At 34.6% G+C, this 14900-nt stretch overlaps 1 protein-coding gene across 6 annotated transcripts in view; it reads left to right on the plus strand.

The window, feature by feature from the left end:
* LOC150088181 (rho guanine nucleotide exchange factor 10-like protein) overlaps positions 1 to 13118 on the plus strand; it is a 465691-nt gene extending 452573 nt beyond the window's left edge. For 5 of the 6 annotated variants that reach the window (XM_090369362.1, XM_090369365.1, XM_090369367.1 and 2 more), the window contains one exon: positions 12569 to 13117. In XM_090369362.1, coding sequence (XP_090225488.1) covers positions 12569 to 12953 — 385 coding nt within the window. In that variant the 3' untranslated portion in view covers positions 12954 to 13117. Of the gene's footprint in view, positions 1 to 12568 lie in introns of all 6 variants that reach the window. The other variant, XM_090369366.1, reaches the window with a different exon arrangement.
* Positions 13119 to 14900: the final 1782 nt, after the last annotated feature.

A 14900-nucleotide genomic window follows, 5' to 3' on the forward strand; every position in this document is an offset into this window, starting at 1 on the left:
CACACTGCCATTACTGTCATTAACAACCCTGCCAACCTTTGTATCATCTGCAAACTTCGACACTAAGCCTGATATACCTTCATCAATGTCATTGATAAATATACAAAACAACAGACGACCCAACACCGAACCCTGTGGGACTCCACTAATAACATTAGTCCACGAAGAGCAGCACCCATTAATTACCACCCTCTGTCTTCTCCCACTCAACCATCCTTTTATCCATTGTAGCAACTTACCCTTAATACCATTTTGCTCCAATTTGTAGAATAGTCTTCCATGCACAACAGTGTCAAAAGCTTTCCTGAAATCCAAATATATGAGATCAAAATTATTTTTTGCATTCAGTTCCTTTGTAACCACATCATAATATCCTATCAAATTTGTCAGACAAGACTTTCTCTTAACAAACCCAAGCTGTGTCTGAATTTTGCTGCAGTCTTGTCTAGATGATCTTGCAATGCATCTTTAACCAGTGACTTCATTATTTTACCCTGAACAGAAGTTAAACTAACTGGTCTATAATTACTCGTGTCACCCTTTGATTCCCCTTTGTGAATTGGGGATACATTTGCACATCTCCAGTCCGTGAGGACCTTCCCTGAGTCCAAGGATGCTCTCATAATTATGGCTAATGGTTTGCTGCTTAGTTGCTTTGCCGCCTTTTTTAATATAACTGGATAGATCCCATCCACCCCAGGTGCCTTTCTTATGTTTAACTTCAACAATTTCTCCTCCACTTTGCTCTCAGTTATTACAAAATCATTAAGCACCCTGCTACAATTTGATAACCTTCTGCCATTTTCAAACCTTAATAACTCCTCATGTGTGATTGTAGTTGCAAAATACTCATTCAGTTTGTTTGCTATCTGAGCAGGATCATCGATATCAAGTGGACCAATCAGAATCATCCCCTTCCTTTTAGAGTTTGTATAAGTAAAGAAAATCCTTGCTGTTTTTCTTAGCATCTTTTGCCAAAGATTTTTCGTAATCTGCCTTCGCCTGCCTAACCTATTTTGTGACATGATTATAGACTAGCTTATATCTGCCATAGGCTCTGAGTCGCTTGATAATTTATATGCATCCCGTGCATTTTTCTTCTCCGTCATGAATTTAATTAGTTCATTTGATAACCATTTAGGCCTAAACCTTGAACAATATTTCTTAATAGGTATGAAACTTTTAGTAGCATCCACGATTAATTTCTTGAATGCTTCCCACTTAGAATTTACTGTTGGTAACATCGTCAGTTGATCCCACTGTACAGAATTTAAAAACTGTCTGAGACCACTGTATGTAATGTCAGTGTATTAATGATTACCTTCCATCTGCTCATTGTGTGTGTGTGTGTGTGTGTGTGTGTGTGTGTGTGTGTGTGTGTGTGTGTGTGTGTGTGTGTGTGTGTTATTGTAAGAGAGTCTGAAATTTGGCTTGTTCTGCTTTGATACAACAAATTCTGAGATTTATCAGTTTGTTTACATAAAAGTCCAAAAATATCAAATTTTTCCACATCAGTAATTCATTCACTCTTCCTGATTTCAGACAGGGGCATAGGAAGATATATCTGCTATCCCCACAAGGTTGTCTGGATAACATATTCACTGTATTTGGAATATTTGCAAGGATAGCTAATTGAGATTCTTAAGGCTTTAACTCATTTGCCAACACCTGTATTTCAGAGATTGCATTCAACGTGCATAATTTTTATAACATTCAGAAATAACAACATTATGTATTTCTCACCATTCTGAAAATTCATAAATAGTGGTTGAAAAGTAAAAGTTATGAATTCATAGCTGTAAGCAAACCTTACTTTTGGACCAAGCCATAAATCAGAACAAAACTCAAAATTTTATTGAAATTTATTTTTGGTACATAAACTAACAGATAAAAATGTGTACCAAGTTATAAACAAAAACAAATTGTTGACACTAATAGCCCAGATTTCAATCAGTGTGCCAAAAGAATTTAGCAGTTCATTTCACATGTTTTTATTCTGACACCACTTGTTATGTTGAAGATTTAAGAATGACTGCCTATATGTGTTATGGAATTGAGGTACTAGTGAACATTGATATGTATCTAATGCAGTGAACAAATGGATTGAGTAAACATGATGATGATGGTATTCTAGCTCTTTCTCAGAAAATGTTCAAAGGGAGACATACACTCAAATCAAAAAGAATAATTGCAGGATACGTGTGCAAAAATATGCTCTCCATTTGATGATTGGTTGCAGAAAGGAGTCATTGTAAATGGAGAGTACCTAAACCATTTACAATTTTCAGATGACGTTATGATCACAACTATGATCCTGAAGAATGAGAGGAAAATCTTAATCGATTATGCAGAGTTAGTAAGGATTTCAGATAAAGATAAACAGATTCATTCTAAGTTACTTTCCTGTAAGGAATTGAACCAAACTGTGGGACAGAGGGACAATCACCTCCTTCTCCCTGCTAGCAAAATTCCTATATATCATTGACAAAACCCCATAACCTGCCCTGGCAGCCTGTCTGCATTGCTCAGAAAACTTCATATCTCACTGCACAATTACTCCCAGGTCTTTTTCATTTTCTACCATCTTAAGTGTAGTACCACACAGTTGGTACGTTTCTCTGGGGTATGTTGGTACGTTTCTACCCATATGCAGTACTTTGCATTTGTCAAGGTTAAACTTCAGGTGCTTGCTGGTGCACTCCAACCTGCATCTAGAAGCAGTAAAAGCAGGCCCACTCTTCCTGCATACCAAGGAGGTAGCCGCCACCCACCAGGAATTCACAGTCAACCCAGCAAGTAGTTTAAAAACAGAAAAAGCCTGATTACAGACCTACTTGCTCAGTGAGTGGCAAAAAAGATGGACAGAGACAACAAAAGGTTAGATCACTCGCAAATTTTTCCCAGACCTGAATAAAATATATCCCAAACAACCAGCCTGGTACCTCCTGGGGTTGCACCTGACTTTTCTATTAACAGGACACGGACCCTTCAATGAAAAGCTTTCTGGTTTCGGCCTGACTGAGGACCTCAATTGCACATGTGGGGAGGTTGAAAACTGGAACCACGTGATTTATGACTGCCCACAATACGAAGACCTCAGATATATCCTCATAACGAAGATACAATACCTCCCAAAAGGATTGGAATCCCACTTCATTGACACCGAGGAGGAATACAGAGCACTTTCCCAGTATGCGCAGGGCCTCTTCGCTAGGAGAAAACTATTAATCGCCATACATCGCGACTGACCAAGCACCACCATAAACTACTACGTACAAGACAGAGTAACCACAGTGAAAATTCCCGAAGCAAGAAAAATGGAAAACAAGGACGGGCTTGCCCCCTGTGTGACGCTGGAGTGAAGAACTAAAGTGCAACCTAGCTGCCTAACACCATATGGCGATCTGAAGAGGGCACCCTGGTCCCCTTCATCTCTAAATCCACTATCCCTTGTAGGGGAGGGGATGGTCTCCCTGTCTCCTCCCCTCCTCACCATCCCCACCTTCTCCTCTGGTGGGGCATGAGCGTGCCCCGCTAAAACCTGGGGTTGCCTTCCCTATTGGCTCCATACTTCTGCCTTTCTCCCCCCCCTCTATCTGTAGAGGGCTCAAGCGTATGCCCTACACTTCAAAATTTTAACACTTCCAAATTATTGCTCGCCCAAAATTCGGACTATCTAAAACCTAGCGATATTCCCTCGGGTCCTATCATTCTCAAATATACATATATGTACGCATATACATGGATTTTTTTTTTTAGGTCCTAGCCACTGAAATCTCAGGAAACTAGGTGGCAGGACCTGCCAGAGTAAATATCTAAGACTACTTGGTACCTGGTCTGCCTCCACAGGGTGACGTGTGGGCAACGTTGGACCCCAGTAGGGGCCCAGCGGCCAAATAACCAGAGGAACAATGGTACACGGCACTGTACTTTACATTACCCACATACTTTTTAATCTCTGGCCTTCCCAGTGAACTGGTACACCCACAATAAAAGCAACGCAGAGATGGGAGAAACCCCTGGTGCCATTTGACACAAAATACACCTTACAACAAATTTCCCGGGATTTCATGAATCATTTCACTGTGCTGAAATTTTGTTCTAATGAATAGCCCGAAAATTATTTCAAAATAACCATTATTTGTTCCAGTTAATTCTGCTGCACTTCTCTAATATATAGGAGTAGCAATTTCTTTATTTTACTAAAATATCAGGTTTAAAATCAAAAATAAATAAATAAATAAAATGACAAAACATACTGCAAGTATATGTTTTGTCATTTTATTTATTTATGTTATTTTTTAAAGTGTCAGAACAAGTAAAAACATTTGTTCTGCAATCTTCATTTTAAAAGCATACTGTATTTGTTAGAAATGTCTGTGTATAAAATTTTAATAACTTACACTTTCAAAATATGCACTTATTGATATGTCAGCTTTTGTTTTTAATGTTTAACATTTTATTAAACTTAAATTCAACTTTATAAGTGCAGTCAAAAATGTGTGTTCAAATTAGTTTTGAACATAATCATTTAAAAAGGTTTTTCTTAAGAACTAAAATGTCTTTTCTTCCTCCCCCCCCCCCTTCTGCAATCAGATCATCCCATAACTGTATCTAATATGAGAGACATTCATAGCATTATTTATAACTTTCACATATGTAAGCTAATGCATTTTAGGCATAGACAGACTTTGAAAATAACAGTGAATGCCACTTATTTTAATTGCTAATAATGTTTCCATTTGATAATGTTATCACTTTTATACAAATACTTAGACAAAATGTCATTTATTGTAATGAGAACTTTGATTTATGTCATCACTTTTTTGCTTTATCACAATTGATGTATGTGCGGTGGAAGTGATTATGTAACATCGTGATTTGCTCCATGAAAGAAAGTATTGTATCTGTACTCCTACCAATCTGATTGTTTTACAGTAGAGCATTAATCCTTTTTTTAAGGGTTAATGAAACAATCTTGATTTTAATATTTTCATTTGTTTTTAATGGTTTGTTTAGATTTACAGGAACATTATAAGTTTCATTTTTATTGACGACTTTTTCAAAGAAATAATGAACAATCACAGTATTTTATATTGCTTTGGTGTTCACGTTTTCTTTCTGTCCACTTCCTCCTTTTTATATACACATTTCTGATCTGCATCAAACGATGCTGAACAAGCTGCATTCTTGTTCAATTGACTATTGTTTATCACCTTAGCTGAGTCCCGAAGTGATTGAAGTAAGCGGCGTTCACTGTAATTTGTTGTACCGAATTTTTCTTCAGAACTATTTCACCCAAATGAGATTTAAAAATAATTATTAAATAAGGGTAGTTGGCTGTGATCTGGAAATATTTTTGCTAAAGTGGAATTTTTTTAAACAGTATTTGCTGTTAAATTCAATTTCTTCAAATCTCTCTCTCTCCCCCCTTTTGTGTGTGTGTGTGTGTGTGTGTGTGTGTGTGTGTGTGTGTGTGTGTGTGTGTGTGTGTGTGTGTGTGTGTGTGTGTGTGTGTGTGCTAAATGTAATTTTAATTAAAAATTTCAGTGGATGAAAAAAGGTTTCAGTTGATGAAAAATTAATGTCAGTCATACTTTATCAAATATCCCTCTATTCATACATCTTTATACACACACACACACACACTGGTGTTCAAAGAAAGTGCATCACCTCTTAAAATTGTAATTGTCATCCAGAATAACATAAGTATATGCAGGGTTGGCTCGTCCATAGGCACTGCAGCACCCCCAGCTATTTAAATCTAGATATACAGTGAATGGAGTTATATGAAATTTTGTGAAGAACAACGCAATGCAATGAATATTTTTATTAACAGGACCCGCACATAGTATGCACATCCTCTATTTCCAGTAATCATTTCAATAATAAATGAATAAAAACATGAAATAGTTTCCAACTTTGAAGTTTAATTAACCGTAGGCCTCACTGTGTGCCAGGCAGTGACACATTTTGCATTCCAGTGAATATCTGGTAGTCGGTTGCCATTGGCAACTTGCCAATATATATTTTTTATAGGTAAAACGAATCAAAGTCACTGTAAAGCGTGCAGTGCAGATTTCATTGTTGACCATGATGGGTTGTGTAGCCACAATGTCAGTGTCTTTTTGTTATTTGCCCGAATTCCCATTAAGTAACTAAATAATATCAGTGTTAAGTCAATACTGAACATTCAACAGTGTAATTATGTGATTACAGCTTAATTGCAAATTGAGCTTGAACTTGGTAAGCTGAAGTTATTATTAAGAGGTGATGTGCAAGTAAAACATTATTATTTATACGACACACGATTTTGTGAAATTTGATTCAATCATGGCCTCCATGCTTCCCCATGAAGTAAATCGCACGACAGTGAATAAACTTCAGCAACTTAGTTTTTCACAATTATCCCTTCAAGAAAAAAAATGTGATTAAAAAACAGAAGGCCACCCCACACGAAAGATTCAAATTTCTCAGTGGGGAATAAGTAATAATAAGAAATATATTCGCAGTTTTAAAACTGAATGGTACCAAAGGAAAAGTTGGCTTTGTGGTTGTGAAGTTAAAAATGCATTATTTTGTTTTCCATGTTTACTGTTTGGAGGTGGCTTTATAAACATAAACAGAATGAAAAAAAAAAAAAAATTCTAAAACATGAGAGTTTGAAGAAACATATTGATAATGTGATTTCACTATTGCTTTTAGGAGGCATAAATATTAAAGAACAGCTTAGCGAGACCTACACAGACTTTCGATCTGCAAACATAACAGAAAAGTTACCAAGAATCATGAGGTATTATCTAAAATAATAGAATGCATTAAATTTTGTGGACAGTTTGAAATTCCTTTACGTGGACAAGACAAAAAAGGCTATTCTAAAAATCCAGGAGTATTCAGAGGATTAATAAATTTTGCCTGTACATTAGATTCCAATTTAAAGAACCATTTAGAAAGTAATGCAGCATTTAAAGGCATTTCAAAAACTATTCAGAATGATATTCTTGACTGTTTGCTGCAAGTATGCCGGGATGAAATAAAAAGAGAAATTAAAGAAGCTTCATTCGTAACTGTCATGGCTGATGACACAACAGATGTTTCAGAACATATACAAATGGTAATTGTTCTGAGATATGAACTGAATGGAGATATTTTTGAGTTTTTTTTTGGCGTTTTTTCACTCCGGAAACGACAGACTGAATATCGAAGTGCATTCTAGATCAGTTAAACATAATCTTAAAAGGAAATACTCAAAAACTGATTGCTCAGACATTTGATGGCACAAATATCACATTTGCAAGGCAAGAAAGGGGGAGTTCAGGCTAAAATAAAAGAAGTGTAGAAAATTGTGCATTTTATTCACTGCTATGCACACCGACTGAATCTGATTATGAGAAATGTAGCAAGTAGTACCCAAGATTCAAGAATATTCTTTTCGAACCTCATGTCGATACTAACATTTTTCTTGAAATCACCCAGCGTCTCTCTGTTCTCAGAAAGCATATGGACAGCCGTGTTGCCCGACCTTCCCCTATAAGATGGAACTTCAATAAATGCACCGTGAACAACGTTTATGAAAATTTTGAATCCTTAAAAAAGTGCATGGAAGAACTACAAGCGACAGCCAATGCGGTCAAGACGGTTTCAGAAGCAACTGGAATTTTGCACATCTTGAGTAATGAAAAATTCTGGTTCTCGTTAGAACTTTTCCATCAGATAATGCCTCACGTGGAAGTTATTTATAATCAAATGCAATCTCAAGAAATTGAGGCAGTTAAAATACATGAATATATAGGAAACTTTAAGAATGCCATTCTAAAAATCAGAAATTCAATGTACTGTGAAAATCCTTCAAAAACACTCATGATTAAAGCAATGGAAGTATGTGACTATATAATTGTTGACATTAGTGAGAGATATTCTTTTACAATGCAATTAATTGCTGCTAAATTGTTTAACAATGAGAACTTTATTTTTTGTATGAAAATGCCCATGGAAGAGGTACTGGAGCCTACTGAGGCATATCCCATGGTTTAAAGGGAAAAACTACTTACGGAATTTCAAGTTTTCTATAGCAGACATGATCTACACAATTATTGCAAATTAACTGACTTGCTAAAATTTATCTCAGAAAATAATCTAGCTGAAGTTCTTGGTGAACTTACAAAACTCATAAAAGTTCTTTTCACCTTTCCGATAACTACTTCAGAGCCCGAAGTAGTTAAAAAGAATAACAACATTTTGAAGGAGCACTATGAATCAGGAAAGGCTAAATGCTCAAGCAATGCTTTCAATAGAGAAAAACTTGGTCAACAGTGCACCAAACTTGAATGAAAAAGTTATTAATCTATTTTCAACAAATAAAAACCGAAGAATGGATTTTGTTTTTAAATAAAATTTCAAGTCTGTTAATGGTAAATGTCTGGTTAATGTTTTGTAGTATTTTTAACATGCTTATTATTATTACTGTGTATGTCTACATGTCTTATAACCAAGGCAATTTAATGTAATTTTAATATGCAGCACCCCTAAACATCAGAGTCACGAGCCGCCACACAGTGTATGGCAATATTTCTTCCAGATTGCATCAGATAAGATTGACATGCATAGGGGATGATGTAATATTGAATCATCTGTTACTTTCAGCTATATAAGCACCCTATGCAAGAGTTGCAGTCATCCCTTGCTTGTGTTACTGTTTGGTGGCGAGTTGCATGCAGTTGATGCCGCGAAAAAAAAAAAGAGTGCTATTGTTGCTTTACATGGGAAAGGATGTTCTTTTCGTCATATTGCTTATAGAGTGTCTTATAATCAGTCAACAGTGAGTAGATTTCCTTCCAAACTCAAGAATATTGGTTCTGCTGATAGGGAAAAAAAAAGGAACCACATGCAAACGAGTCTCTGTGCCAAAACAGGACCACGTGTTGAAGTGCTTATGCTTTAAAAACCCTAAAGCTTCTTTGTCTGAGCTGAAAAGAGAATGGGAAGAACATACAGGAGTGGTAGCAAGTGCAGTAATAACAGTCAGAAGACACCTCTTCAAAAATGGACTTGTAGCCAGTCGTCCTAAGAAGAAGCCCCTCCTCACACAAAAAATGAAAAAGTCCCGATTAATTTGGTGTGATCAAATTTTTTGGTGTGGTGGTCATGTAAAATGGACCCCCGAGCAGTGGAAGTCAGTTATTTTCTCAGATGAGAAGAAATTTAACCTTCATGGCTCTGAAAGGAGACAAACAATTTGCCGTAGACATGGTGAAGGATACCATCCAGATTGTATAGTGTCTACAGTGAAATTCCTTACCAGCCAAATGATATGGAGGTGCATTTCATATTGCGGAGTAGGTCACCTGCAGTTTATAAAAGGTTCCGTAAATGCCAATGGATACCTGGCTATATTGGAAGGAAAATTGCTGCCAATCAGTAGAGATCATTTCAACCCCAAGTAACTGCATCTTTCGGGACGACTCTGCTGCTTGTCATCGGGCAAAAAGTGTAAGTAGGCACTTCTGTAGTTACATTAGCTTCATTTCTGCAGTAGAGGTTCGACAGTAATGTGTTTACATTTGTTACAGGCGAAAAAATGGTTGGCAGAACAGTCCATTACAACTTTTAGCTGGCCAGGAAACAGCTCGGACCTGAATCCTATAGAGAACTTGGCATTGTGTGGAATCTGCAGTTTGCCAGAAAGAAGCCAAAGACCCTTCATGAACTTCAGGAAGCTATAATTCGTGTTTGGAACCACGAACTACTCTTATTAGTTGATTATCTTCAGAAATTGATCTTGTCAATGCCTCAACAGTGTGCTGCTGTCATCAGGACCAGAGGCAGTTCAACTAAATATTAGTTTGCAACTGGTGAACTTTTCATTTTGTTTTCCATTTAAAATGATAAACTGAAGCAAATTGAGGGCTTCTAATAACATTTCAGCCATAATTGTCGTGTTTATCAAAACTGTTGCATATAAAATGCTCATTTTGGAATATTTGGAGAGCACCTATCAAATATTACTTAGTTTTTCCTTAACTAGTGGCGCATTATAGCCTTAGTTGCTAATGCACCAATAAAATCCAAATCAAATCAAATCAAAATCAACCCTAACTAGTAATAAATATCTTTTGTTTATATTTCTATTTGTGATGCTAGTCATTAATGTAACATACCATCGTGAAAAAAAGTGTTCGTGCAAGATGGTGCCCCTCCCCACGTTGGTCTAAATGTGAAGGAACTGCTCCATTCATTATTCAGAAATAATCGCATCATTTCTAGGGACTTTCCAGTTCTGGCCAACCAAATCAAGAGATCTCAATCTCTGTGATTTCTGGCTATGAGGATACCTGAAAGACAGAGTTTACTGTGGCGGCATACAGACACTTGTCGATTTGAAAGCAAGCATTAAACAGCATGTAGCCAACATCCCCAATGAAATGCTACACAAAACTTTTGCACTCACTCCTCCATTTTCAGAACGTCATCTCAATTGAAGGAAAGCACATAGAACAATATCTGTAGATTTCTAAGTTCTGATATTAAAATCACTTCCTCATACCCTAAATGACATATTTACCGATTTTATTTTATAACCACCCAGTATATTAATTAAGCTATGTAGATAAGTGTAAATTTATTTTTATTTTGCTAACCTGTGGATAATATTCTTCCAATTTTCAGATATTTCATTTTTTAATTGGTGAAGAGACAAAAGGTGTAAATTTGCTCTTTATATCTTCATATTTATAGCCTGTGATTAATATTCCTCAGGATTTTTGCTTATTAGAATTTCCATTTAAGAGAATAAAAATTCAATTCACAAACGCGATCATAATGACAGCCGCATGAAAAAAAATAAATTTAAAAATAAATAAATGCTGGTTTGTTCAGATTATAGATGCTCTACTGTACTTTCATGGTATCAACACCAGTCAATGCCTTCCACCACTGGTTCCAGTTGATTCGTGATCATTGAATGCAGAAAGTTATTTTGAATAAACCAAGGTTAGTTTACTCATACTTGGGATCATTATGTTTTTTTTTCTAGCATCAGTCTCATTTTCCAATAGCCACACTGTATAACTGCTTTCATATGACAGTGCCAGCACAAATGCTGTGCATTCAGGATTGTCTTATGAAAGTTTCCTTGAGATTTTTTAAAGGAGGCCACTACAACTCCATCGCTTCATCCACTTTAGTATTGGTCAAAACAGACAGTCTTCTGCTCTTTCCTGTCACAAACAGTTCCACTTTCATGAAAATGGTCAGTCGTCATCTTACGAGTGACTGCACTTGCAATATATATCCTGTTAAAATTTTTGGAGACCTGTTAATAAAATACTGTGCAGTTATAACCACATCTTGCTCCTGCCATAAACAAAGGCAGGAGCAAGATGAAATAGTACACACTTGAACATACGACATTACTATCCACAACCCTTATGCTTAACAACATCCTTCTAATGGCAGAAAGGTAAGTTATTAGCATTTTTTCATGCAAATTTCCAGCCATGTAAACTTTGGGTTTGCATGGCTTTTTTTTTTTTTTTTTCTGTATAAAAATATAGCTTGTTCTCAGATAACGTGCTTAAATATACATAATGAATGAATATATGATTATATATTTTTGAATGTGTTTTGTGCAATTCTGTATTGGGTTTCTGTCAACAAATGGAATTGAATCAAGTTTTGTGTAGTTTTTAAGAAAAACGATTTTATAAAGTTTCATGATGTCACTTCCAGTATCAGCAAAATGTAGTGTGCAAAGTCTCTGTGATTATGTTGGAATTCAATAAATAATGTAAACTCCAAAAATAAAATGATGCTCCATTTCATTGGAGCATTATTTTTTTTTTATCACGGCACAGTCAACATGAAATGAATGTCAATTTTACGGTAATGATTCTGACATTTAGTCTATAGCAGTGCTTCTCAAACTGTCTGTGGAGAAGGACCAGTTTCTTTTATTTCCAATCTGTCGTGGACCAATACTTTTGTAAAATACAAATTGTCGGGAACCAGTAATGGACGAATCATCGCAGACCGGCACCAGTCCACGGACAACACTGAGCAGCACTGGTCTATAGGACAATGATGCAAATCTCAGCAAAAACTTTGCGCCATGTGATAATACAGTTATAATGTAATGTAATTACATTTTGCTGAAACATCTGTTTGCATGTCTTAACATGAGGTATGGACATACCATCAAAGTTTCTGATTGAGTGTTTACTTCAAAAAATTTTAGAATCTACAGATAAAAATCAATAGGATTCCAGAGATGATTGGGCAGGCCATCTCATTAGAGTATCATGGCCATATTTTATTTTTATTTATTTTTTCTGGATCAACACCATGTGCTTTTTTTTTTTTTTTTTTTTTTTATTATTGAATGTATTTCGGTATAATATTGTTTTGCATCCATTTCTCTGATACCAGAAATGGCATCACAAAATTTTAACCAAGAACATTTTTGATTCATTTTGTTTCCAGCAGCCCATGGTAGAATTAATGATATATAATTCTGAATCCCCCCTGTATATCCATTAAAGCCATTCATCTGACAAGGCTTTCAATTTTCTAGGCTTCAGCAAAAGACTGGTCGTCCACGTTCTTGGGATCTCTCAGCTATGGCAGTATCAGAGGATTCAGACTCTTCAGCAGCTTATGACTCAACTCTCACCACTGCCTCCATTGCATCTGCAAATAGTAGTATTGCTTCTCCAGAATCTCATTCAGAAGCAGAATCAGTCAAACAAGTGCAAACAGAACCACCTTCAGATAATCAAGTGACATTAAGCCGTACAGCTTACAAAGCTTTATGCACTTCACCATTTGATTGTTCTCAAAAAACTGTGCTAATGCTGACAGGTGGCTGTAGTTATGTAAACTGGAGAAAATCAGAAAAGGATAAAAATATGAAATCTAGTAATGATGCACATGTGATAATATGGGAAATGAAGCTTTGATGTGCACTTTGTAAATCAATCATTGTGCTTGAAATTTTTATAAATGTCATTTTTATCATTAAAAAAAGCACCAGATCTTTTCTATGAATATTTAAAATTGTTTCTTACCAATATACAAATGAGGGTAAATTATCGTAAAAGCTGTTACATATATATACATATATATATATAAATATATATATAATATTGATGGCAGAATGCAACTTTATTGATGTTTATAGATATATATTTCCCAGTTATTCAAAAAAAACCCTTTGATATACTCTAGGTAAATCTAGTTCCTGTATTTGTTTTGTAATAAAATGAAATTAAATATTACTTTGGATATATTTACCAATGTAGATAAAATGTGTGAAAGTGAAACATGTTATAGAAAAAGATATAAGAGATTCAAATAAAAGAAATTAAGTATATAATACTCAGTTTCATTCTTCTTAGCTTTATTTTACTTATTTGATTCCATTAAATAAAAACAACAGTAAAAAAACTGAAAACATTTTCTGAATTGTTTTATAGACATCTTTTTATAAGACAAGTTATAGTTTTATAATATTAATTTCTGGCATTTTTTTCTCCCTTTATTTGCTTTGTGAATTGGTTACATTACTCTTTTTTTTTCTTTTCTTTTTTTTTTTTTTTCTCCTTTTTTTTTTGCATTTATCTTGTTTTAAAATTGGTACTAATTTTCTCATTATTGATATTGTATTTAATATACAGTGCTAGCTTTTAACAAATTAAAGTTGCATTCTACCACTGTGTAAGTTTAAATAATTTCACAAGTGACTTCTGTAATTACAGTTGCAAGTTGTGATCTTTTTTCATACTATTATTTATATGCAGGGTTTCATAAATTAAAGTATTTAGTCATTGTAATTCTAAAATATAAAATTTGTAACAAAATATCATGCACTTGTAGCCGTCCCACTTAGATTTCATTGTGGAAATGGGTTATGCACAAATCACTGTAGCTAAATAGAACCACAGCATGGTTCATGGCTCTCAGGGTATCAGTTCTATAGACTGCTGTTATTTAAAAGGGAAGATTATTTTTATTTTGCATTTTAACATTTTTTCTAAGTACTTTCAATAAAAAAAAAATGTGTAATACATTGTTTCATGTAAAGAATGAAATAATTTTAAATTTAAACACCTCTTTGTTGATAATTTGTTTTGACTCTTGTAGTAATTCATCTTATTTAGCTCATTTAATATAAAATTTGTTTATATTACATTTACTTATTTTATTGTAATAATTTTTTTATAAATGTTTTCTGAATAGAGGAAAAACATTTAAAATTAGGAGGAAAGAAACAAGGAAAGAATGGCAATGACTAAGCCACATTTATTTATGTAACTTACACTTTACTACATAGAGGGATTAATATTGCATCTTTTATTTTATTGACATAGCTACTACAAATAAAGATATATTACTTATCATTTAAATTGAAATCCTGTATTGACGATTCTACTAATAACATTAGCACCATGGTAAAATAAAAGTGATGTGCCATTGTTATTACTGTAATGATCAGTATTGTTTCCACACAAGGGTAAATATCCTTTAAAGATCTGATTCAACACAAATCCTTTATTTTTAATAAAAGTAACAGAGACATTTAATTTGACATATAGTCAGTTTATTGGTCACTCATCTTCCTAATATTTATTGCTTTTTCCTTCCCTCCCCCATAAGAAGCACTGATCAGAAACCAAAATGTAAAATAATTTACTTAATATCCTAATTTTAAATAAGTTTCACTTGTTTTATTAGATTAGTGAAACAGCGTCGTATGAAATTATGCTCTATTGTGTAATAACTTGTGTAAATATTATACTAGCTTTTAAATGCTATTTTAAATATATTTGAATCTGCTGGGTTATTCATTTTTATATTGTAATATATTTAAGTTTCTTTGACAACACACCTCAGTTTTTGGGTCCAAA

Source organism: Mastigoproctus giganteus, chromosome 3 (genome assembly GCF_048544385.1).
Source record: "Mastigoproctus giganteus isolate SK-2022 chromosome 3, ASM4854438v1, whole genome shotgun sequence".
Classification (NCBI taxonomy): Eukaryota; Metazoa; Arthropoda; class Arachnida; order Uropygi; family Thelyphonidae; genus Mastigoproctus; species Mastigoproctus giganteus.